The 25,700-nt window shown below is 38.8% G+C and overlaps 6 protein-coding genes across 8 annotated transcripts in view; 2 read left to right on the top strand and 4 right to left on the bottom strand.

Moving 5' to 3' along the window:
* LOC119067651 (CREB-binding protein-like) overlaps positions 1-3,767 on the bottom strand; it is a 92,047-nt gene extending 88,280 nt beyond the window's left edge. For both annotated transcript variants that reach the window (XM_037170749.1, XM_037170750.1), the window contains exons 1-6: positions 3,497-3,767; positions 3,209-3,423; positions 1,630-1,787; positions 1,487-1,567; positions 306-1,422; positions 18-248 (exon numbers count right to left, since the gene is read on the bottom strand). In XM_037170749.1, the coding sequence (XP_037026644.1) occupies positions 18-248; positions 306-1,422; positions 1,487-1,567; positions 1,630-1,787; positions 3,209-3,423; positions 3,497-3,590 (1,896 nt within the window). In that variant the 5' untranslated portion in view covers positions 3,591-3,767. The remainder of the gene's footprint in view (positions 1-17; positions 249-305; positions 1,423-1,486; positions 1,568-1,629; positions 1,788-3,208; positions 3,424-3,496) is intronic.
* A 1,361-nt stretch (positions 3,768-5,128) lies between these two features.
* Positions 5,129-6,380, top strand: LOC119067659 (splicing factor YJU2). Its single transcript, XM_037170760.1, has 2 exons — positions 5,129-5,400; positions 5,520-6,380. Exons 1-2 carry the CDS (start codon positions 5,304-5,306, stop codon positions 6,353-6,355), a joined length of 933 nt encoding a protein of 310 aa, XP_037026655.1. The 5' UTR covers positions 5,129-5,303; the 3' UTR covers positions 6,356-6,380.
* Positions 6,374-7,425, bottom strand: LOC119067660 (rRNA methyltransferase 2, mitochondrial). The gene is made up of 3 exons (XM_037170762.1): positions 7,214-7,425; positions 6,945-7,146; positions 6,374-6,877 (listed from the first exon to the last, which is right to left on the bottom strand). The coding sequence occupies exons 1-3, from the start codon at positions 7,408-7,410 to the stop codon at positions 6,509-6,511; spliced, it is 768 nt and encodes a 255-aa protein (XP_037026657.1). The 5' UTR covers positions 7,411-7,425; the 3' UTR covers positions 6,374-6,508.
* A 1,735-nt stretch (positions 7,426-9,160) lies between these two features.
* LOC119067653 (activating signal cointegrator 1 complex subunit 2) overlaps positions 9,161-25,700 on the top strand; it is a 33,840-nt gene continuing 17,300 nt past the window's right edge. The window contains exons 1-3 of one of the 2 annotated variants that reach the window (XM_037170752.1): positions 9,161-9,337; positions 9,396-9,473; positions 9,535-9,689. In XM_037170752.1, the coding sequence (XP_037026647.1) occupies positions 9,317-9,337; positions 9,396-9,473; positions 9,535-9,689 (254 nt within the window). In that variant the 5' untranslated portion in view covers positions 9,161-9,316. The remainder of the gene's footprint in view (positions 9,338-9,395; positions 9,474-9,534; positions 9,690-25,700) is intronic. The other variant, XM_037170751.1, reaches the window with a different exon arrangement.
* On the bottom strand, positions 12,583-14,541 carry LOC119067655 (probable cytochrome P450 6d5). Its single transcript, XM_037170755.1, has 3 exons — positions 13,448-14,541; positions 13,155-13,385; positions 12,583-13,093 (listed from the first exon to the last, which is right to left on the bottom strand). The coding sequence occupies exons 1-3, from the start codon at positions 14,364-14,366 to the stop codon at positions 12,651-12,653; spliced, it is 1,593 nt and encodes a 530-aa protein (XP_037026650.1). The 5' UTR covers positions 14,367-14,541; the 3' UTR covers positions 12,583-12,650.
* Positions 18,635-20,707, bottom strand: LOC119067656 (probable cytochrome P450 6a20). The gene is made up of 5 exons (XM_037170756.1): positions 19,980-20,707; positions 19,840-19,920; positions 19,469-19,762; positions 18,989-19,407; positions 18,635-18,919 (listed from the first exon to the last, which is right to left on the bottom strand). Exons 1-5 carry the CDS (start codon positions 20,553-20,555, stop codon positions 18,724-18,726), a joined length of 1,566 nt encoding a protein of 521 aa, XP_037026651.1. The 5' UTR covers positions 20,556-20,707; the 3' UTR covers positions 18,635-18,723.

Below are 25,700 nucleotides of genomic sequence, written 5' to 3'. Positions count from 1 at the left end.
AACTACGATATCTTTACTTCACAGACTCTGCAATTGTACCGGGTATCCACACGGAATTCGCAGTTATTACAATAGTAGTGCTCGTTTTTCAGCTCTTCATTGTGTAGTTCGTACAGTATGCACATCGTACTGAATTGGGCACGACGAAGCGACGAAAATTCGTAATTGTTATCACGAGTGAAGTCGAAGAATGCGCTGTGGCCATTCATGATAAAACTGTCCATTAAACTATCGGGATCTCGAATCGGCTGCAAATAGTGAAAATTCAATGGGAATTTAGGACAATAAAAAGGCTTCGATCTTACTTCTAGAGAAGCAACCGATTCCGCTGAATGAAGTTGAACAGAAAAGAAATTTGCTGAAAGCTCTGTCATTGTGGAAAGTAATTTCGAACGAAGACTACTTCTCAGTCGATTTTTGCGTGCTGTTACGTTGCAATTTTTCTGCTTTTTAGTCTTTCGTTTCCCGTTGTACCGCCGTTTCCTCTTACTGCTTGCCACTTTCGCTTCTTCATCCATTTTCTCAACCGTTTCTTCGAAAAAGTACGGCCAATAATCGTCATCAAAATACGGTAGCCGAGCCACTACAGCACTATTTTCCTTGCGTTGTAGCGAAACGTCGTCCTTGTATTGTTGCAAAATGTTCTTGTAGTCCTCGACAATTTGTTCACTCTTCCCTTTTCGGAGGATTTTCGTGTACCATCTCTGCAGTCTTACCGAGTCTGGTACTTTCTGATCAGTGGGATGTTGCGAAAAAATATAATTTTCTCCTAAAGGCGGAGGGCAAGCCCATATGTGCAGCCATGCGTATCCCAATTGTTTCGCGAAGTCGATGTAACCGAGTAAAATCTCACGATAAACGTCCGTTTTGAAGCGTTTCGGTTGGAAAAGGTTCACCGAATCCAAAAATTCCACGTACACTCGCCGAGTATTCGGCTCCGGGCACTCCGAACCATACTCCTGAACGTACATGCCGAAGAAGCACACATCGAGGCCATTGATCTCTTGAAAGGCAAAGATAGCTTTGGATCGATATGGAAACGAGGCACTCAGTTCACCCGATTCGACAAATAGGCTACGCATAGCCGGCATCACTATGACGTTTCGGTCAACATTGAGCAACATTCGAATGTACACTCGGCCACCGTCAAAGTTGTGTTGCTTCAAGAAATCATTTACTCGCGCCTCAATATGACCGTCCAGCTGCGTCACCGGCAAATTCTTTGCTCTGAATGGATTTTCGTCTCGTTTGGCACCGTTCATCGCCAGACAAGTGTTGCACACGAAACCATTGGGCCAGATTTTTTCCGAATACAAAGCGCAGATTTTGTGTTGCCTTCGACCACAGTTCTGACATTCAATAAGCGGTTCGGGTGTCGTGACATTGTTTTGCACTTTCATGAATTGATCCGTTCTGATTCGACTGAAGGAAGAGAAAGTTCATTTAAATTTTCGGTTGACGAGATCCACATCTGACAACATCTTACGTTTCAGATGGCGAATTTTCGCCAAGGGTGACTGTTTCCCCTGATGGGATGTTGGCGAAACAAAGTTCACAAATGTTGTGCCTGAAATTTTGGGAATTTTTAACCGAAAATTCAGTGGCAAAGGAGAGATGTTCGAAAATTGCCTTATTTGATAGGTAAAGTAGTGTGCGCCTATCATAATTGTACACTCTTTTTTGAGTGAGCAGCACAATTTCTGTGGACCAAATCTGTAGTTTTTACCACAGCAGTAGCCTAACGATTGCATGATTGGATCAACTTCAAATTGGAATGCGTCGCCCAACTGTAAAACAAAATATTTTCAGTCAAATCACTGGGCCTATGCACTAGGGCGTATCGAATTTTTAGAATTTTAAGGGCCGCGATAGCCTGTGTGCGGAAAACGTAGATCATTGAAAACTAATTCCAGGCATATGGTTGATGGATCCGAAGGTGCCCGGGAAGAAGTCCCCCCGGACGACTTTAACTTTCAAATGGTCATAACTCGGAAAGTTGAGAGTATTTTTGAAAACAATGTTCTAGCAGGATGTAGAGCGTTAAAAACTCTACAAAACTGCCAAAGAAACCGATGGTCCAAAAGGTGTGTCTGTCGAGGTTTTCTAACATCGAAAGTTCGACATTTTGGTTTTTGACTTTTATTTCCTGAGAGACAAATTATTAACTTTAGCTTTTGGCATGAGGTTGTAGAGGAGGTCGAGTACTACCAGTACACTAGGCATTGTCCCGGTCGGCGATCCATCCGAAACCACTTTTTCAACATTTTTGAATGGACTTTTTAAGTGTACCCACGTCGCCCACGAAGCCATTGCAGACACTGTAACCGGTGTTGCTGAGTCGAGGTAACCTTGGCCAGTAAGTGCACATAATATTCCATAACAGTAGCTGAACTCTTTTACAAAATTTTTAGGAATTCGGTGTAGCACATTTTGTACTACAAAATCTGAGAAAGTGAAATTTGTGAGAAAAACAACAAATAATCGTTTGAATTAGTTATTTGACCCACGAACAGTAGTAAGAAGTCGATTTCGTTGCAAATACACATTTTTCGATATTTTTACAAAAGGTTGAACTTCGTGGTATACCGTGTCAATATAATGTGCTACATCGAGATCCCAAATATTTTGTAAAAGAGTTCAGCTACTGTTATGGAATATTATGTGCACTTACTGGCCAAGGTTACCTCGACTCAGCAACACCGGTTACAGTGTCTGCACTGGCTTCGTGGGCGACGATGGTACACTTAAAAAGTCCATTCAAAAATGTTGAAAAAGTGGTTTCGGATGGATCGCCGACCGGGACAATGCCTAGTGTACTGGTAGTACTCGACCTCCTCTTCAACCTCATGCCAAAAGCTAAACTTAATAATTTGTCTCTCAGGAAATAAAAGTCAAAAACGAAAATGTCGAACTTTCGACACACCTTTTGGACCACCGGTTTCTTTGGCAGTTTTGTAGAGTTTTTAACGCTCTACATCCTGCTAGAACATTGTTTTCAGAAATACTCTCAAATTTCCGAGTTATGACCATTTGAAAGTTAAAGTCGTCCGGGGGGACTTCTTCCCGGGCACCTTCGGATCCATCAACCATATGCCTGGAATTAGTTTTCAATGATCTACGTTTTCCGCACACAGGCTATCGCGACCCTTAAAATTCTCAAAATTCGATACGCCCTACTATGCACATTTTCGCTGGTAACGGTTTTAACCTCGGTGTAATGTTGGCTTCCCGGATTGGACAGCCGATAATCTTCAAACATTGACCAAACATCTTCAACGTAATCTCTCGCGTCTGTGTATTTTTGATTGGATAACTTGTCTTTGATAGTCGACAGATGGATGCGAAAAGACTTTGAAAGCTTGCTTGCAAGAATTACGTCCAATGTTGGTAATAGCGCTTGCCGAAGATAGTGCGGGTTGAAGGCTAATCGAAAAATAAGATTAAAGGAAAATTGAAACTCAACTCTGCAACTGGTTGATGACGTAAAAGCACTCACGAGTTATTGTCTTCCTCGATTTTTTCGCACTGTTATTGGTCGATGATGACAAACGTTCATCTCGACGTCTTTTCGACGGGAATTGGGTATTCATTACTTTATGAACTCCTTTAATTTCGCGATGTCCGTTTCTTGTCAATGGTAATTTGTAGAATAGTAGAGTCAGGGAGCACGAATGACGAAACTTTTGAGCAACATAAAATCAAAAGACAAACAACTTGTGCAGACAAAGGCTAACAATGAATGTTGAATAGGTATTGCCTATAGGCATGCTAGTCAGTTTAGATTTCATATCAGGGGCGTTGCGAATCAAGGTTTGCTTTAGGGTTATCAAGGCTATAGGAGATTGATGTTTAGAAACTAAGAAGAAATGTAATAGAGTTTTTCCACATTTTAGTACATTCTGTCATAAAATTACTGCGCTTATTTTCATGTGAACCAACTTCATGTGGTGATTTGTTCTGTAATGACAAATGTGAAGTTGGTTCACATGAAAATAAGCCACAGAGAATGAAGTACTATGAAAAAAATGTGGCGCCTCTACAGGCCAACACACCTGTCCCATGGTCGGTAAAAACGATTTTTGGCGAGCCGTGAGCAAACGAGAGCATTCAAAGAGCCATAACTTCAACGCTTTTGCGAACAATTTGTCAATAATAATTTTTTGGTTAGGGCTCTATGGATGACGCTTTGACAGCTCAAATAACATTGGAACAGTTTATTCCTTGGCCACACGAATTGTCAAATTTCATCCATAGAAGCATAACCTCATCCATATTTATATGAAAACCGATCTCTATGGATGAAATCGTGCAAGGCTATTCACCTACTATGAAATTGTCAAATTTGAGAATCCATCTTCTACGAAAATGTATGAAAATGTCAAATTTTGTGTGTGTCACCCGCGTATCTGTATCTGCGAGACCTCCCCAAAGTTTGCAGCCTTGGAAATCGTGTTCGTTCGGCCAGTGAAAATTTCTCTTGGAACAAACCTACTAGTGAAAACAACTAAGGGTGAGCACTTCGGTCACAGTTTACAATGTTGAGTTTTCATAGCTCGATATTTTTCATACCGTTAGCCAGAAACTAAGCATTTCCTCCACTCCGCTGAAACTTCGGAAGCCTTTGTTGTGAAAAAAGTTTGAAAGGAATTGGTTCTCGCTTTGTTCGTTCGTCAAGCGACCGGTAAGCAGTGGGGTTTGATTTTCTTTACAAGTTAGCACACATACATTGGCACTTTTTTACTCCTGAGAACCCGTGCTTCGACCTATGTAAAAACCACAGACTAAGCGAGCTAACCTTAATCTATTGTATTTACTCTGGTGATACTCACGAAATGCAATTTCCAACTTTTCTGCCCTCGTTGAACAAATAACTATTTATAAAATCGGTCACTTAAATCAAAAATAATATGAAAATGAGTGTGTTTGAATCCGTTTTTAAATTCGTTATGTTCTTCGCGATGACATTAGACCAAACCGACCATACCTGGTAGTTTATATTCATTGTTTGTTAAATTACAGTTGAAAAAAGCGGTAGTGATATTTTTGTGCATTCTGTGGCATAAAACGATCTTTTATGAAAACCTTTGATTACATTGAATGACACTTCAATGTAAGTGTCAAAAAATGGTGGTATATTTCTGCTGTCACTTCTCAGGAACTGTCGGACCTGTTGTGTAAATAACAACTAAACGTTTTACCCCATTTTAATCGGGCAAATTAATCGGTACCGTTTTGTGCACCAGCAATAACCGAACTCACATTACAAAACAGAAAACAGTGTTGTCCATTACCGATCTAGCAAAATGTCTGAGCGTAAAGTTTTGAACAAATATTATCCTCCGGATTTTGATCCTGCAAAAATTCCTCGCATGAAATTGGCGAAAAATCGACAATACACAGGTAAACATCGGAACTTTGTCGCTCTCTAAGGAAACGGTTATTGAGCTCAGCCATTATTCGATTCCCTTTAGTGGATTACGTTTTGTTCAGACCCATTTTTGACTCAACTCTTTTTGCAGTTCGATTGATGGCTCCATTTAACATGCGTTGTGTCACTTGCGGAGAATACATTTACAAAGGAAAAAAGTTCAACGCCCGTAAAGAAGACGTCGAAGATCAGACCTATCTCGGAATCCGGATCTACCGGTTTTACATCAAATGTACGCGATGTCTGCAAGAGATTTCGTTCAAAACCGATCCGCAAAACACCGACTATGAAATTGAGGCTGGTGCTACCCGGAATTTCATGGCTTTAAAATTAGCCGAAGAGCAGGCAAAACGCGAAGAGGACGATTTAAAGGAAGAGGAAGCAAGTAATCCGATGAAATTGCTGGAAAATCGAACGCAACAATCGCGCAACGAAATTGAATTGCTCGAATCGTTGGAAGAGTTGAAGGATTTGAATCGACGACAGCAACGGGTCGATTACGATTCAATGTTGGAACGGTTCAATACCACCGAAACGGAGCGAGAACGGGAGGAACGATTGGAGCGACTGGACGAAGAGTTCATTAAAGGCGTAAACTTTCACAATAAAGGCGGTGTCAAGCGTGTGGCCGCTGAGGAAATTGTTGAACTCGATGAAAAGAAAGTCAAAACATTTGAAAGTGCAAAGGCTGAAAAACCTACAACATCTGCACCGTCAGTCGTAAAGGTGTCGACGGTACAAACGATGAGCGTAGGTGGTTTTTCCAATAAGAATTTGATGAAAAATTTGATAAAAGCCAAGGCTGTTCCAACGGCAACGGCTACGACAGACAATGTAAATTCAAATACTAAAACGGAGTCAGCTTCGACGAATGCCTTATCGTTATTAACTGGATATAGTGACAGTGATGAGTCTGACGATAACTAAGAAATTAAACGGATTTTGGTCGCAAGTCAGAGCATTTTTGTATTCGAATTCTTTTCTGCTAAATAACAAGAACAGAAGGAACATTATAACCTAACGAAGCTTTTACTGACTACATTTACAAAACAACAATCCGTGTTAGACCTGGCACCAAAATCAGGTTTTCAATCCAACAAATCCTTTCCCTAACATAAATATCTCAGCCGAATCTGCTCGACTGGCAGCTGGCTTAATCAATTTAACTGTCTCATAAAATCGGAGCATGTCCCGTTCCAATTGCTTCAAATCACCGTTGCACCACAATTTCACCAACAGACTTGCATTAACCGATGACATCAAAGCGGCAAACCGGAGCACAGTGTAGCACAGCTTTGTGATATTTTCCTGATCCAGTGCTCTAACACCAGTCGCATTCGGTGCCATGTCTGATAGTACACAGTCAACTTTTCGATCGCCCAAAATCGATTTGACTCTATCTTGAGTTTCTGGCTTCATAAAGTCTGCGTTGCCTAGTAAATGCACTCCCTGGAATAGAGAGAGAGAGAGAGAGACAATTCAACTCAGTTCATATGATGCCAACGTTTCAACCAACATTTATCGGATAGATTTGCAATTTATCGATTCCTATAACCAAACCAGTTGGTAATGTTGCAATCTGTCCATTTGCATTGGTTTCATTTGCTGCTATTTGTGACCAAGAACCCGGTGCTGCACCACAATCGATTACCGTGCATCCGGGTTTGAGAATTTCATGCTTGTCATTTATTTCGACCAGTTTGAAGGCACTTCGGCAACTGGTGGTAGTATAGTATTTACGAGTCGGGTTATGCACTAATTAAGGCGGAAGTAAACAGAACCTACCGGTAGTTCATCATTTTTGCCCTTTCTACGAACGGATCGCTTAATTGCCGAGTGAGCCATTCGTTAGTACTTGTACCGCGCTTTTTCGTTTTATTTGGTACAACTTTAGCTAATGATTGTCGACATAAATGTAAATTTCTGGTTATGCCTTTCATTGTTTTCGTTTCAAATATAGTTTTGACTTTTTGGTTTCTCATTTTATTGTCAGTGTTGTCAGACTTGAGCAGTGATTTCAATCAAAGTTTTGAAAGATCGAGGTTAAGACAACGCTGAGTTGATCACGAAGGCGGTGACGGCAGTGACACACAAATTGAGTTCAACCAATGAAAGTAAATGGATAGGTATGGCCAAACGTTCAAATTTGTTCTAGCCGGAGCACATACGGATTTGCATGGCGCCACCTCAAACGAACTCATTTCTAGTGCAAATTTCCACTAGAAATGAGTTCGTTTGAGGTGGCGCCATGCAAATCCGTATGTGCTCCGACTTGTATGGACTGGCCATACCTACTTATCTACTTTCATTGAGTTCAACGAAGGTTATAGGTTTCTTCCATCGTACGGTAAAAACGAATTTTGACAGGCCAAAAACAACCGACCTTCATCCATAGAAGCAAACATAACCGCAACTGAAACAAATTTGTTCGTTAAAACTTCAAAGGGAGATTTTGTTGGCTTCTCTGTGGATGACGATTGACATTTATAGGACCTTGGAAGAAACCTATATGAAAAGGCAACGTAACAAAAACAAAACTCCGATTTTTCCTAAAAAAAACATTTTTTTCAAGTTGATTTTACACGCAATCTGTACTGAGTGCGTTTATCGATTTCGGTGTCACCCGCCTTCGTGGGTGCCTTAACCTGTTCTTTCTGAACCTTGATTTCAATAGAGTGTTATGATAAAAGAGAAGAAGATATTTTGTGTGTTTTTCTTCCCCGTGTGCTTCGAAATATAGCCTGAAGATGGGCCAAATAAAGGCTTGAAATATTGCGAAGTCAAAATAATAGTTTTATTCAGTCACACAATCACCGCATTCATCCAAGAAACAAAGTCAAGAAGATATTTTGACAATTACCCCAAGGCAAGTTAAAATAAACTGTCGTCTTCTGTCCTCTCGCTCTCAACGTACCACGTCGAAAGAGAAGCAATTACGTTGACAAGTACCCCAAGGCAAGTTATAAAAAACTGGTCTTAGGTCTTATAACTCACATCATAAGATCTTAAAAGAGAAGCAAATACTTTGACACGTACCCGGTCTTCGGTTTTCAAGCTCTGATCATAAGACTGTATAGATTGTGGACATTGTTATCGTCACCACCGCAAAAATCAGCCCAGAGCTGCCAAATAGAGTACTATTTTGTATGAAATGTTTTTAACAGTGGTTTATAGTTATGTGATACACTGTCAAGCTACAGCACCCTATTAAATTTTAGACACGACCTGGCGAGATCCGAGGACAACATAGAAATGAGAGAACGATAAGTTTAAAATTTCTAGAATTTTGAAGAATTGCTGGGATAATTGGGGTTTTCAGAGTATTTTGGGGTCACAGTTACATGAGAATTCATTATTTTGCTGCCATTATGTTCAAGGCTGTATACTTTGGGGAGGTCACGCAGACCGCCATTTTATTAGATACGCGGGAACACACCACTTCTGATGATTTTACATGTAAAAAATTTCACCACATCATCAAGACGACGAGAATCATCAGAGTAGGTGAATTTTTGTATGAAATCGGCCATTTTATCATCAACTGTGGTGTGTAACCCGCGTATCTGCATCTGCGTGACCTCTCCAAAGTATACAGCCTTGATTATGTTTACATTTAGAGTTTTTGGATAAACGGATGAAGGATACGACATACTTCAAGAGAATTTTAATGTTTTGCCAATTAATGACAACACTGATTTTCATCCACATGTCATCGACGTTGACAGTAGGTAATAATACATTGATCGCATTGATCCAGTGAAGTGGTTCCAGTGGTTCTCCTTTTAAAATAATAACAACAACGAATTCACGCAATTAAATAACATTGGGCAATTCATTTCTTCATTAAACTTGCTATCGCGACACTTATAATTCAAACGCTTAATTGTCATGGCAAGTACATCAGAAAAGGTGAGAAAAAAATGTTTTGCAGTTCAACTTCATCGTAAATGTCCCTTTTACATCACAGACTCTTGCTAAAGTTTCCTTAACTCAGCGAAATATTACTACAAATGAAAATGGAGTGATTGGTTCCCGACCAGCATTGGTATAGTTTGATTAAAATTTTGCCATTCCGCGTACTAAACGATAGATTCCTATAAAAACAGAGCGATCATTGGATTACATCTCGCTCGTTCACAAGGTATTATCCTCTGCCGATCGTCGCTGGGAAGTTGGAGGAGTCATCGCTGCAGGAATGGTTGGCAGAAGCGGAATGGTACAAAAAAGATTTGATTTGGCTTTTGCGATTGGAACATAATCGGTGAGTAGCTCTTCAACATTTTAAGGATATAAAGTCAGGTTGTCATTGGTTGGCCACATTATCAGCGATGTATTTCTCGGTTACTTATCAACCATTTTGCCAAGTCCTCTTAAGGTAATGAAAATTTGTGTAAAACAAAATGTGATAACGAATTGACTCTCCACCTCTTGTTCATCATTAAAGATTTATGAATTTGTTAAGAGTGATATCGCCAGATCTGCAGGTGATTTTTTAGGTCTTTTTTCCATAGGAAAAAAAGACCTATTGTGGGCACTTCATCTGTCCGTCCGTCCGTCTGTGTCACAAATCAAATGTGATTGATAAAAGTTAGAATTGCAATGCTACTATGAGCAAACCAACACCTGGCAAATCAATTATTTGTTATCTGGTAACCGATCGCTCATAGCAGACATTGCAATTTGAAAGTTTGGTAGTTGTTGGTAGTTGGACCCCCAAAATATTTAGCAGCAAAGATGTTTCTTACTCGAGAGACGCACACCGACTGACGAAATTACTCTGCCTGCTGGTCTATTTATAACTCAAATATTTGGTAGTTGACTACCACGGTGGTAAATTGCAGTGCTACTATGAGCAAACCAACACCAGGCAAATCAATTATTATTTGTTATCTGGTAACCAATCGCTCATAGCAGACATTGCAATTTGGTAGTTGTTGGTAGTTAGACCCCCAAACTATATAGCAGCAAAGATGTTTCTTACTCGAGAGACGCACACCGACTGACGAAATTATTCGGCCTGCTGGTCTATTTATAAATCGAGTATTTGGTAGTTGACTACCAAAGTGGTAGTTGACTACCAAAGTGGTAGTTGACTACCAAAGTGGTAGTTGACTACCAAAGTGGTAGTTGACTACCAAAGTGGTAGTTGACTACCAAAGTGGTAGTTGACTACCAAAGTGGTAGTTGACTACCAAAGTGGTAGTTGACTACCAAAGTGGTAGTTGACTACCAAAGTGGTAGTTGACTACCAAAGTGGTAGTTGACTACCAAATTGGTAGTTGACTACCAAAGTGGTAGTTGACTACCAAAGTGGTAGTTGACTACCAAAGTGGTAGTTGACTACCGAAGTGGTAGTTGACTACCAAAGTGGTAGTTGACTACCGAAGTGGTAGTTGACTACCAAAGTGGTAGTTGACTACCAAAGTGGTAGTTGACTACCAAAGTGGTAGTTGACTACCAAAGTGGTAGTTGACTACCAAAGTGGTAGTTGACTACCAAAGTGGTAGTTGACTACCAAAGTGGTAGTTGACTACCAAGTGGTAGTTGACTACCAAAGTGGTAGTTGACTACCAAGTGGTAGTTGACTACCAAAGTGGTAGTTGACTACCAAAGTGGTAGTTGACTACCAAAGTGGTAGTTGACTACCAAAGTGGTAGTTGACTACCAAAGTGGTAGTTGAGTTGACTACCAAAGTGGTAGTTGACTACCAAAGTGGTAGTTGACTACCAAAGTGGTAGTTGACTACCAAAGTGGTAGTTGACTACCAAAGTGGTAAGTTGACTACCAAAGTGGTAGTTGACTACCAAAGTGGTAGTTGACTACCAAAGTGGTAGTTGACTACAAAGTAGTTGACTACCAAAGTGGTAGTTGACTACCAAAGTGGTAGTTGACTACCACAGTGGTAGTTGACTAATACGGAGGTTGTAGATATGTTTACTGTTTGAGAGCTGCACACCGACTGATGAAATTAATCGGCTCGCTTGCCTATTTATAATTCCAAAATTTGGTAGTTGAACACCAAAGTGGTACTTGAATGAGTACCAAGCTAGTAGTAAACAGAAATTGAAAAAAAAAATGAAAAAAGACCTCACCAGGCTTCAGCCGGTCTATTCTTGTTTAACTTTGGGAACAAGCGGTCTCTGATTTTAATGAGTGATAGCTCGTTCAATTTGCATTTTGGCACTAACTTTTTTCCGAGACTTCTGTAGGTTTGCAGCACAAAAGTACTGGGTTCATTTATATGTGGAACGATAGTGGGAGAGGCCAGCTACAACACTCCATACTCAGTTTCGTGGAACATCGAAGCTGCAGAGAAGGCGGACTCTCCGAGCATTCACTGCATTTTTAGTCGTAACTCTCGTGGATCCACTCGCACCAAGCGGTGCGTATACTCTACCTGTAGGTCTTTCCAAGGCCGACATTCGTACAACATTACAACAATTTAAAATCATTTTTTCTTGAGTTATTGCCGAAAAACTGTTTTTGGTTCCCTACTGACATGTCTTCACTTTTGAACGCTTTTCACAGAAAACAAATTTTTGTAAGAAAAAGTGAAAGATACGAGTTTTCTAGAATTGAAAGACGAATCCAACGAGCTATCACTCATAAAAATCAGAGACCGCTTGTTCCCCAATCCCCTGAAGATTTGGCGATATCAATCTTAAAAGATATGTCGGGTTGGGTATCGAACTTTGATTCTTGTAGACAACGTAAAGGCAGATGAGTCTTTAGGGGTTGAAATACTTATCAAAAAAAAAAATTTGAAAGAACAATCGAGTCAGAAGGGAAACAACACGAGCGAATGATGGGACAGGGTCCGGTCGAATAGATGTAAAAAACGTGCGAAAAAATGGAAATGTAAGCGAATAATGGGCGAATGGTTGCTCGGTGCGAAAAGGATTTCCATTGTTGTTTCCCCCTCGATTCGCACGCACCTCAAATTCAATTAGTTTTTATTAACTGAGGTGATACGACATTTCTTGCACGTTCCGTACAGTCTTCAGAACGTTTTGCATTGTAAATATTTTCGTAAAATTTCTGAGCCTGATCTCCGAGCGATTACTGTAACAGATTCTTGCTTGGAAGGTAGCGATGTGACGAGAATATTCTTTAATGATTTGCTTGCGGTTGCAGCTGATTAGAAACACATTCCATACAAAATCCTTGATCGTTTAATAATTCAGAATAATAATGCGCCTCCGATACAACAAAAAAGTAATGACTAGTCGTCCTCCTCACTTGGACTATTTCTCATTCGTTCCGCAAAACTTAAATGTATTTGATTCACTTCGTTCATATGTCCATTATCGAAATTAATATTTCTATTTCGCATCCTCGGTGCAACCGACACTTTGTACTTGGACACCAAGAACACCAAGTGAATCTTTAAAATTGCCTTCGCTAGCTCTATTCCGAGGCAGTTTTTCGGCCCGAACCCGAACGGTATAAATGTTATCGCCGGTCGTTTCCTCGATTCTTCTGCGGTGAAACGTTCGGGATCGAACTCCATCGGGTCCGGATAGTATGTCGGATCGTGATGAATACCCAAAATGGAGATAAACACTGGCATTCCCTTGTGGATCAAAAAATTCTCCTTTTTCATGAGGTAATCTTTCGTGCAGTAGCGCACCAAATGCGAAATGGGTGGGTACTTCCGGAATGTTTCTGTAAATCGACACAAATATGAGAATCGAGCGACAGTCATTAAACACTGGAATCTTTGTACCGTTGACGCAAGCATCCAAATATTTCATGTGAGCAATGTCTTTGTACTCGGGATTTCCATCCGTGGATTCGAACATTGCCTCCACTTCCACTGAGATCCTATTTTGTATCGTATGATTCTTAGCGATTTCAAGCAAGAAAAAGTCGATCGTTGAAAGGATGGTTGGAAATCCGGACGTGAAGGCTAAAAATGCTAGCGAACTAACCTCTGGAAGCGATAGATACTTGTGCGCTGAAGATAAAAAAAGCGAATCCATCAATGTTGGAGTCAAATCAACGGAACTGCAATATTACCTCCAGCATTGGCCTCAATATTCTTTAATTCTTCGTCATCGTACAAAAAACCCCGATTTCTTATCTTCATTAAGTACTGCATGTAGTCTTTATTCGCATTCCACTCTTTCTTATGATATTCTCGTCGATCCAACACATGTTTTGTCAACGAATTATAAAAATCTTCGATACGTTTGCTGTGGCGACGGAAATTCAACCAATTGTGTAACCATTCCCATTCGGCCGGCACGGCAACGTCTCTGATGAGCGCCAGTTTGTCGACGAATTTCGGTCGGAATACTTCAAGGCCTGTCATCCGAAAATTATCTTCCGAATACGCTATGGTCTCGATGTGTACGCCAAAGATGACCCAGGCCATGACATTGTACAATTGACGTTCCATCAATCGATTGATACAAATGGAATTTTCGGCCTTTTCAGCCAATGCATCCAAATAATCTTCCAACGCACTCACCACAATGATTGTGTCGTACAATTCGGATATATTTTTCAATGTAAATGCCTTCGCCAACAGGTCGCGTTTCTTTTTCCACTGGTCACCGCTGTGCTGATACAGATTGTCCAACAACGGACATTTTTCTTTTTCCGCAAATATCTTTCTCGTACTAAAACTGTCGAAATCATTGAATAAAAACGTCCGTATCAGGTTAGGATCGCGTAGCAGAAGCGCTGGCTTGTAAAACATATACAGTCCGACGCATCTACGACCATTCGATTCATTGTAATAATTTCTGAGCATCGCACCAAAGTCTATATTGCGACGAATGTACGGTTTCAGGTTGCCATAAATGAAATGCGGATCAATTTGGTGAAAATCGCGTCGGTTCCAATATTGAAGTTTCCAGTAAATTTTCAAAACTATGTACGTTATGGCAACGCATATTGATCCCAGGATTATATTTAACACAATATTGGCCATACTTAGAGATACTTAGAGAACACACTGCAGAAAAGAAACGAATTCGGAATGCAAAAGTTTAGCGTACACAGTTACCGATTGTTTGTTTAATTGTATAGAATCTGCAGAACCAATGAGACGGTGTATTCGCCGCTTTTATTTTAAAGTGCCAGTGACGGGGAGTAAAAATGTGCAAAGTAGAACTGATGCTTCATTGGATATTATAAGCTCGTTTTAATTTGAATTTCACAATTTATGTTAGGTATGATAGGAGTGCGGCTCTCGCTTCGCTCTGGTACCAAACATCCCTCTTGCTGAAATTTCCTATTTTCTTACCTCGTCAAACAAATAACCATTTCTGACAGAAATCTCGGATTAATTTTTCTTTCACAAAAGGTATTTTTATAAGGCATTTGCGACGCAAATTTTGCGTGAGGGAATTCGTTTTAATTCGAATTGGGCAATTTGTTAACTTGCAAACTGGTAAAGAAAATTAATCAAAATCTATTAAACGAAATATCAGGGCCCTACGTTAGTGAAAGGCCGTGACGCAAGTCCGTTCACACTGAAAAATTTGACAAAATTTTGTTTTCTGTAGGACTGAGGAACATATACACAACTTTTTTTACTTTTCCCCCTCCGCTCCTACTACCCCTCACTTATTTTATTCGTAATCTAGGCGTTCATACGAGTTCAACGAGCTATCACACACCTCATAAAGTTAAGATTTGGCCGAGATATTAAATTTCAAAACTTGAAAATTTGTACAGTGAACGACATCTCAAATGTCTCACTGTCAAATTTTTCTGAGAATTTTATTGTGTCATTGCAAATTCACAATGACATTCTCTGAAAAAAATGACAGTGAGACATTTGAGATGTCGTTCACTGTATGAAGAAAAGGAGCTCCATACATTTTGAAATAGATGAATTTTACCAACCTTTGTCCCTTTGTCACTTTGTCCCTTTGTCACATTGTTACAACGAAACTTTTAAATTTACCATTGGATCTGGCTGAAATTTTCAGGGTATGTCAAGAACGTAATTCTAAGAAACTAGTTTGAAGGAATTTTCATAAAAGCTTATAATTTCGGAGCTATGAGCGTTTTAAGCTATTGAACTATAGGACCCATAACTCAGAAAATATGGCATAGATAGAAAGTTCGTTTAAAAGACAAAGTTATAGCGTTTGACATTCTAGTCGACACGTGTTTCATGGTGTTCCTAAAAAGTCGCTTATCTTGGAGCTATGAGCGTTTTAAGTGCTTTAAATTTTTAAATTTCGACAAATTTTCTATTTTCGTCAAATTTTCGATTTTCATCAACTTATTGATTTTCGTCAAATTTTCAATTTTCGTTAAATTTTTAAATTTCGTCAAATTATCGAATTTCGTCAAATTTTTTATTTTCGTCAAATTATCGAATTTGGTCAAATTTTCGGATTTTGGTCAAATTTTTGAATTTAGTAAAATTTTCGATTTTGCTGGAAGGTTGAGATGAAAGAGAAAGTTATTTAGTTTTGTAAGAACTGCAAAATATGAATGTCTATTATCTGCGACCAAATTCTAAAAAATCAAAACTTACAAAAGAGCTGATATCGCCCAAAACCACTTACAGTAGAGGTGTGACGCAAGTCCTGTTATCCACTTACAAAAGAACTGATATCTTACAGATTCGACACGCAAAAAGATATGCGTCACAAATGGCAGCTGATGAGGAAAGCACGCGAAAATTTTATCAACAAAAATCTTACCAGGAAGAAAATTAAAACAAAAAAAAAATTGCGTCAACAAGTAGCACATGTTGAGTAAGGAAAATTTTTAAAATTGTGAAATATATTGCTTTAAAGAATGGAATTCAAACGGAAGAAAGCCGAATTGACTGCCACTTTTTGACGCAATTTATTTTTGTTATAATTTTCTTTCTAAAATTTTTCGGGTAAAATTTTTGTTGATCAAACTTTCGCGTGCTTTCCTCATCAGCTGCCATTTGTGACGCATATCTTTTTGCGTGTCGAATCTGTAAGCGTCACCTACACCGATATCAGTTCTTTAGTAAGTGGATAAAAGGACTTGCGTCACACCTCCACTGTAAGTGGTTTTGGGCGATTCTGATTGGTGGTTCTTGTTGAATTCACTCTAATTTTATACGACACTGATAGCGCTCCGAATAAACTGTGAGTTTTTGTACCGTAATGCAAACAAAACTAATTTGTGAAGTCTAATGAATTTTTGGTCTCCTGCCACAGGAGTCATAGTAATACTTAACAGTAATGCCGAAAGTAGAGTCCAGCCAGAACCATTTCTCGTTGCTGCTCTGTTCCGATGAATAATGTTTTCCTAAATTCGGTAATTGAGTTTTATCGGTTGGCTAAGGAAGGTTTGGTGGCTTAGGTGAATGGGCCCAGTCGGTATGCAAAAGATCACAACAAGACTGGGTTAAGCGTAAACACGTTTCGTCCCAAAGCCAGACATACAAAAAATGGGCCAAAGATTTGTTCAACATGCACCGGAAGGTAGGAACTAATACCGGATATTGTGGGCTGAACAAGTTAAAGCTTTCGGAAATTTCGAGATGTTCATGCGATCTAGAAGAAGAATAGAAAATTGCCCCAAAATTTCTTTAACTAAGACACAGGGTGTTGGAGACTGTGAGGTTGCTACAATAAGACCTGACGTTCTAGACCGGAAATCGAAACAAAGGATGAACAGATCTGATCATGTCCGGAGCGATAGCGGAGGACTTGACGCAGTCTAACTTCCAAAAAAAGAACGAAGAAAATTTTTTGAGACGCGGCAACTATAGGCGAGAATTTAAGTTTCTTTCCTTTGGCCTGTATCACCACAAGTCCTATTCTATCTTATTCGCGCTTCAAATACGAGCAAAACGAGCTATCACTCGACTATGTAACTTTAAAATTGCCGGAGATACATCGTTTTGAAGTTGGTCATTTTGATAGAAAATGCACCAAATTAACGTTTTCCAAACAATCAAAATCTTTCAACTTACTCTGTATGTTTCTATCTGTCTATCTGTCTATCTGTCTATCTATCGACGGTCGATCTCGGAAACTAGTCAGCCAATCTCCATGAAATTTTGCAGGAACCTCAGGGTGGGCATAAAAATGAAAATGTGATACGCCATTACCCCAGAATTTTGTTTTGTTGACCTCGAAGTGGTTTCTGAGTGTGGTTTTCGAGGGACGGGAACGCGTTTTCGGCTGTAGCTTAGCTGTATTGAAACCTACAGAGGCGTGCGACCCATCAAATGAAAGGTATTCGTAACACGATTCGAACAAAAAAATAATTTAAAAAATCGGAGCAGATTCGTTTGAGCTAGAGTGATTAGAGTGACCAAATTTTGAGTTACTCGAGCGTAGGATGAAAGGACTAATATTTTTGCGATTATGAGAGATAGAGAGTTACTTTCTTCGGCAAAGTCTCAGAGTTTTACGAGTAGAAAAGAAGGGCATTTGCGAAAAATGTCGAAAGTTGGAAATGGGTGGGTCAATTGGGGTTTTGGAGATATTTCTTGAATGGTGGCAGATAGAGAATTACTTTCTTCGTCAAATTTTCGAATTTCGTCAAATTTTCGAATTTCGTCAAATTTTCAATTTTCGTCAAATTTTCGAATTTCGTCAAATTTTCGATTTTCGTCAAATTTTCGATTTTCGTTAAATTTTCGTTAAATTTCGTCAAATTTTCGAATTTCGTCAAATTTTCGTTAAATTTCGTCAAATTTTCGAATTTCGTCAAATTTTCAAATTTTCGCCAAATTTTCAAATTTTGCCAAATTTCCGAATTTCTGTTATAAACTTATTTGCAAGCATTCAAATATAAATAAATATTTGCGACAAAAAAGACTGCTCACAATAGTGGCGCAGCCAGTAAAAAGTCGATCTTTTCATAAAAAAAACTGTTATAAAAAGCAGTGTTCTAAAACTTCTAAAACGACTGATATCCCAACAAAAATCTCGACGCAGATTTTTTTGGTAAAATTTTGGTTGTTTCCAGTCAAATTTTTTTTTGTAAAAATTATTTGGCAGATGATGAGAAAAACTAAGCCAGCTTGTTTGAACTAATTGGGTGTAAAATTTAATTTTTGCGTAACGAAGCTGAAAGCGTCAACTAGCGATATCATTCATTTTAGAAATTGTACTTCAAAGACTGCGTCACACTTTTGTCGAAGAGATTTTTGTTGGGATATTTCTATTATTGTTGTTTTTCTTCTTGACTAGTTAGCTAAGGTGATTGTTTAGAAACTCATAAATTTCGAAAACATTTCGAATCCATTGAACAGGCATTCAAGAAATTTTGCTTCGCCTTTATTTTTCACGTTTAATTTCCCGCTCAGTTCGGGAACAATTTTGCATATCAAATTATCTCTTCGTCACTTTCAGTTGTAGACCGCCGACTGGTGCAAACAAGAAATTTACCGGACTTATTTTGAGCGGTTGAAGCGTGTTTCCGCTTAAATTAAATTTGTAATTCTGTAGTAGTAACAGCAGGCCAACTTTGGTTTGCATTTTGCCAAGTCGTTGTCCAATGCATATTCTCGGACCCTCGCCGAATGGCCTTTTTTATAGAAATAGAAACGTAAAATTTGAAAATAAGCTCACCTCGACGGAAGGTGTTACAACTCACATGTATGGCCGGTTCAAAAACGTTTTACCCGTCGAATTTTCAGCATTAAAACGTTCCGGTTGAAATTGTTCTGGATTCGGATAATATTTGGGATCTCTTTGCAGTGCAAATATTGGTACAACAACACCGACTCCCTTTTCTATCTTAATGTTCGTACCCGGCATTTTCCATTCTTTGGTGCACTCCCGTATCAAATTGAAAACCGGCGGATACATACGTAACGTCTCATCGATGCACAATTCCAATAGCTTCATATCGTTGATCGATTCGTAAGTTACTTCGCCATTATGTTCGGCGAGTACGTCGTCAATTTCTTTGCGCACACGATTCTGAATGTCTTGATTTCTAGCCAGTTCATATAAGCAGAAACCCATTGTCGTTGACGACGTCTCGAAGCCAGCTAGCCAGAACACGAACGCCTAGAATCCACAATAATTTCACTTCGGTGAGCGGCAAAGCGAGATAAGTTTTAGAATTAACCTGAGCAGCCATTTCGTTGATCGACAGTTTCTTTTGGGAATCGTTAACGATTTTCGTTTCCCACTGGTCGTCCAATTGAATCGATCCAGTGTTTCGTAGCTGGATCATCAATTGGAAGAAATCCTTCCGCACAACATTATTCTTTTCTCTGTAGTCCAATGTGCCTTTTACCATCGATATAATGAAATCTTCAACCTCTTGCGCAACCGATTTCATTTTAATTAAGAACATGATTTGGGGGAATAGTATTTGAATCATGGTGCCTACTGCATTCCTAAAGGTTGGCTCGAACACCTTCGAATATATTGTCATTGTTAATGTCGATGTATTCAACCAACGAACACTCATGAGTTGAGCTCAACTCGGCTTACCTTCCTTCCATATTTCCTGAAATCTGTATCTGGGTCTGCGACACAATCAATTTCGATACCGAAAGCCACCGAGGCGATTACCTGTACGCAACACAAAAATAAATATTTCGTTTGGCATCGGATAACATGGAAACCCATACATTCGTGGTGTATTGAGCCAAAACTTCACGGACTTCAATCGTTTCCCCCTTAATTGCCGCCTGTTCCATGAATTTCTTTAACGGATCACCACAAGCCACAAGCGTTGGAAACATCGCCTTCAGCTTACCAGAGGTAAAGGTTGGCGAAAGTTTTGCTCGTAGATTATCCCATTTCTGTCCACCCAATGAAAACAGATGGCCAGACAGGGGATCACGCTCCTCGTCGATAACGATTCCGCGGTCATGGAAGTGTTGAAAGTCTTTGATCAAAACGGTTCGAGCCAATTCCGGATCGCGTACCACCAATGTCGGTTTAAAGGCAACGAAAATGCCGATGAATGCGTCTGATGTGGAGTTGTAGAATGTCTGCACCACTTCTCCGAGACTTAATTTTTGCCGAAATGTCGGTCCGAAATTCCCGAACAGAAATGTTGGTTCGATAAACTTAACACCGCGTTTTTTCCAGTAGGCGTACGTGTGCAGCGTAGCATAAAAGTAAACACTTGTGGCTATTATTAGCAACGCTGCTAACAAATCAACGGTTAGACTGCCGAATACGAAACCCATCCTCAGCATTACAAACAATTTTTCCGCAACGTTTATCTTTTCACGTTGACCATTTACACTACTCACTGTTAATGTTATGATAGTCTCTGTTCAGCTATTCGCTTTTATGTTTCACTGAATCATGCCGTTTTAGCGTCGTCATGGTCAATGTTATTATCTATCGGATTGGTTTTTGCGATGTATCTTTTCTTTCAGTTCACACAATACGTTATATACACTTGTTTGTTCATATACGCTGGATTTTGGAGTTAATACATTTATGTATATCACACACGCGCACATATAGTCCAGCCCCTTGTGTCAATCCGCTCGCTTTAAGTTTTTCGAATTTTTTCTTTATCTCATGTGATTGAGCATGAAAAACTATGGAACTAATTTTTAGACCCGTACGAAGTACTGGGGTCTTATAGGTTTACGCATACGTTTGTAACACGTCGAATTGGACTCCCTGAGCAAGGGGAAACCTATTGTGGTTGTCTAGAGATGCCAAATCCGCGAAAAAAAAAATGTCCGTCTGTCCGTCTGTCCGTCTGTCTGTCTGCACGATAACTTGAGTAAAACGCATCCGATTTTGAAAATTCTTTTTTTTCCCGTTTGGTAATGTCAAAAGACAGGCTAAGTTCGAAGATGAGTGATTTTGGATCGACCCCTCCCGAGCTGTGGCCCTATAAGTGCTTTACGGTTTTTCGAAGATATCTCCGGACATTTTAACGTTAAACTTGTAAGTGATACGTCAAATAAAAGGTATTTACAATACCGATCGACAAAAAAAAAGTTTATGGAAATCGGATGACCGACTCGTGAGTTAGACCCCTTGGTGTGGAACAGGCACAGGGCGGCAAGCAGTTTTTGCTTGTAGGTCGGCCACATTTGAACATATTTCGTTCGTTTTAGCTTTATTAGATAGGTATTGACCGTACCAATCAGGGAAAAAAAAATTATGAAATTATGTTCTCCGGAGCGTGAGCTAGGTCTCTTGGAGTGAGCTCTTATCTGGCTACTCGGAAGTACAGTGAACGTAGTGTATTTTGACAATATCTCGAGTAAATTTTGACCGAATTTCATGAATTTTTTTTTGTTTGAAAGGTATTAACGAATGTAAAGCGTCGGTACTATTTCCGGTCTCCTAACAAAATGGCTGCCGGCGGCCATATTGGATTTTAGTAAAATTGAAGTATCTTGGGGAAAATGGTACTAAGAGAGTTTCTGTTAACATGGAAATAATTTGTTATGTGTGTGGGGTTTCAGGGATTCCATATACGGACATCTATATATACCTATATACAGCTATATTGAGCTATATACAGGCATATAGAGCTATATAATAGCATATATTCCTCTGTGAAATGTTTATTTACAGTGAAATATAGGTAAATATAGCGGTATATAGCTGTTTAAATAGGAATTTATGAAATTTGTCTTCGTACGGGGCTGTCTATATTGCCTCCGGCAATTTAGTTGTATATGATAACAAGGCAAAGAGTGGATAACGTAAGTGATTTTAAAGGGAGAATAGTTTTTCAGCAGAGAAGAAAATGAAGTAAGAGAAATGAAGAGTTTCACATTAAAGGCTTTTGATACGAATAGGTGTTTCGTACGGGTCGGCGTTAGCTATGTTTTTAGAATTGAATCCTAGTCACAAAACTAGCTCAGGATGTTGTGGATGCCATTCAATACCTAAATTTGTATAACTCGTCAGAGTAAACCCTATTTTTGCACTAAACTACTATCAATTCGACAATTTAACACCAGAAGTGTTTTAAATGGTGATAACTAACTGCACCATATACATTCCATTTGTCTTAAGCACCTTCCTGATGTTCCATCGTCTTCCCAACTCTAGAACCTATAGATTTCTCGCATTTTTATCGAATTTTTTTCATGTTTTTCTGGATTTATGTCATTATTGAGGTAATTAGAGGTCAGTTCCTATCAACTGATCATTCCTTATGGGTCCTTCAACTTCTAGGTTCTAGAAATCTGAAGTCTTTAGTATTACTTCTAGTTTTATCTGTATTTTATATTTTTTGAGGCAACTGATACACCTATCGCTGATTTCCAAAAACATAAAGTTTTCGATCACCTTTTAATAACTCAGGATAACACAGGATATAATTACTGGTATAATTTCAGACTTCTAAGATTTCTAGAACCTAGAAGTTGGAGGACCCATAAGGAATGATCAGTTGATAGGAACTGACCCCTCAATTACCTCAATAATGACATAAATCCAGAAAAACATGAAAAAAATCCGATAAAAATGCGAGAAATCTATTGGTTCTAGAGTTGGGAAGACGATGGAACATCAGGAAGGTGTTTAACACAAATGGAATGTATATGGTGCAGTTAGTTATCACCATTTAAAACACTTCTGGTGTTAAATTGTCGAATCGAAAGTAGTTTAGTGCATAAATAGGGTTTACTTTGACGAGTTATACAAATTTGGGTATCGAATGGCATCCACAACATCCTGAGCTAGTTTTGTGACTAGGATTCAATTCTAAAATGATGTGGACAGGCTATTCTTCAAAATTCATCAGCAAAAATTAATCATGCGTCACTATTTTGCTCAGAAATAAATACCAAAGAATGTTGGAAAATATCAGTTCTAGGAACCGTGGAAATACTGACTTATATCTCGATATCCAGGAAACGGCGTGAAGCCCGCCGGGCAGCATTCGAAAGGTACTGACTCTAGCTTTCTAAAGAACCCTCATTTATTGAAATCAGTCTCGAATTGACGGTGTGAGGTGAACTCAAAGTTTATGAATTTTCCGGGTCATTTTTTGGGAAGATTCCTATATCGACGCCATTTTATTTTACAGAAAAAAAAAAGTTGTTCCACGAAATGTTGGTATTGAATCAGGCTTTCAAGGAAAAAAAGAATTTTTCAAAAAAGTTATCGCGTTCGGTAGATATTTGACTTTTAGTTTTTTTCATATACACCGCTTTTCCGGCCGGAAAAGCGATTTTCCATTTTCCAGAAAAAAAATTAGTTCCATAGTTTTTCATGCTCAATCACATGAGATAAAGAAAAAATTCGAAAAACTTAAAGCGAGCGAGACGACTTTTTCTGACACAAGGGGCTGGACTAATACATAATATTGGATACGAAGGTTACTTCTAATCTTCTGTTGAAATCCAATGAAATTTAAATAAAACGTACGGTTGTGCAATTATACGCGGCAATGATGCAATTTTGTTTACTTCGGCTAATTGTTTAACGACTCTACGAACACATGGCCACAATTAATTACAGAGGTCTAAAATTACGTTTTTATGGCTTCAATTTATAAATTTATAAACTGATGTGGGAGTTGCATACATCATCTACTAATTGTTCTTTACTAAGAATGTTCGTGCTGATAAGATGCATAATATTACATTTTATCAAATCGAGCATCAGGGTTTTACACTTCATCTGTCCGTCCGTCCGTCCGTCCGTCCGTCCGTCTGTGTCACAAATAAAATGTGATTGATAAAAGTTAAAATTGCAATGCTACTATGAACAAACCAACACCAGGCAAATCAATTATTATTTGTTATCTGGTAACCAATCGCTCATAGCAGACATTGCAATTTGAAAGTTTGGTAGTTGTTGGTAGTTGGACCCCCAAAATATTTAGCAGCAGAGATGTTTACCGTTTGAGAGCTACGCACCGAATGACGAAATTATTCTGCCTGCTTGCCTATTTATAACTGAAATATTTGGTAGTTGACTACCACGTTGGTAAATTGCAATGCTACTATGAGCAAACCAACACCAGGCAAATCAATTATTATTTGTTATCTGGTAACCGATCGCTCATAGCAGACATTGCAATTTGAAAGTTTGGTAGTTGTTGGTAGTTGGACCCCCAAAATATTTAGTAGCAAAGATGTTTCTTCCTCGAAAGATGCACACCGACTGATGAAATTATTCTGCCTGCTGGTCTATTTGTAAATCGAGTATTTGGTAGTTGACTATCAAAGTGGTAGTAGCTAACCAAAGTAGTAGTTGACTACCAAAGTGGTAGTTGACTACCAAAGTGGTAGTGGACTACCAAACTCATACGGAGGTTGTAGAGATGTTTAATGTTTGAAAGCTGCACACCGACTGATGATATTAATCGGCTCGCTTGCTTATTTATAAATCGAAAATTTGGTAGTTGAATACCGAAGTGGGACTTGAATGAATACCAAGCTGGCAATAAACAGAAATCATACTTAATGCTCTTAATCTATACTTAATGCGAGACCCGACCTATTTTCATAATTTATTGCTCGAAAGTAGTGACATTTAGTCTTTAGGAAAGTTTCGATTAGGGATAGGTGGTTGGGAACGATGGTGAGATTCAAAAACGATGGTGAGATTCAAAAAGAAAAAGAAAAAAGACTCACTAGGCGTTAGCCGGTACTATTCTTGTTATAGATTAAGACCATTATTCTGAGCAAAAAAATGTTCTACGGCATGTCTGTTAAAATATTCGTTTTTTTATAAAGGAACTAATATCATGTACGAAATTGTACTGAAATAGGACCCTAAGCTAGATTTCTTTAAAAAAAAAGAAAAATTTTGCAGATTGGTAATTGATAAACAGTTTTTTTAGTATAAATTACGAATTACAGATTCATTACTTTACTTGTTCGGTAAAAAAACCGGTAAAATAACGGAAGAATCAAATACCGTCTACCGGTTTTTCCGTAAGTCAATTTAATTGTCAATATTAGTTTAATTTTACAATGAAAACTTTGTCCAGAATGAAATTCAACGTATTTGATCAGCCAGGCATGTGATATTTAGAGACAAAATAGTGAAAAGTTAGCAAAAAGTTGCTAAAATGTTCTCGATAATTGAACTTTTTTTCAACTTTCAATTTAAGTTTAAGTTTTTATAGTCGTTGCTTCATCACTTTTGACCAATGTTTTAGCACCTTCGATCATTGCTTTGAGCGATCGAAATTTCTGGAAAGTTTTAGTTTCTGTTTCTAATGGTCAACTTCTTTTCTTTTTTCTTTACCAATTTTTCGATGACGCAATGTCTCTTTTCTCTGTTCTAACGTTGATAAGAATTCCATTTGAGCAGCCCGTTTAATTAAAAATCCACTCGTTTCTCTTCTTCTTCCTCTCTTGCCGTCCATGTACAGCAAGTATACGCACGCCTAGAGGATGCCC

Source organism: Bradysia coprophila (genome assembly GCF_014529535.1).
Source record: "Bradysia coprophila strain Holo2 chromosome X unlocalized genomic scaffold, BU_Bcop_v1 contig_128, whole genome shotgun sequence".
Lineage (NCBI taxonomy): Eukaryota > Metazoa > Arthropoda > Insecta > Diptera > Sciaridae > Bradysia > Bradysia coprophila.
The sequence above is the reverse complement of the archived record's forward strand: the minus strand, read 5'-3'. Positions and strand labels throughout refer to the sequence as shown.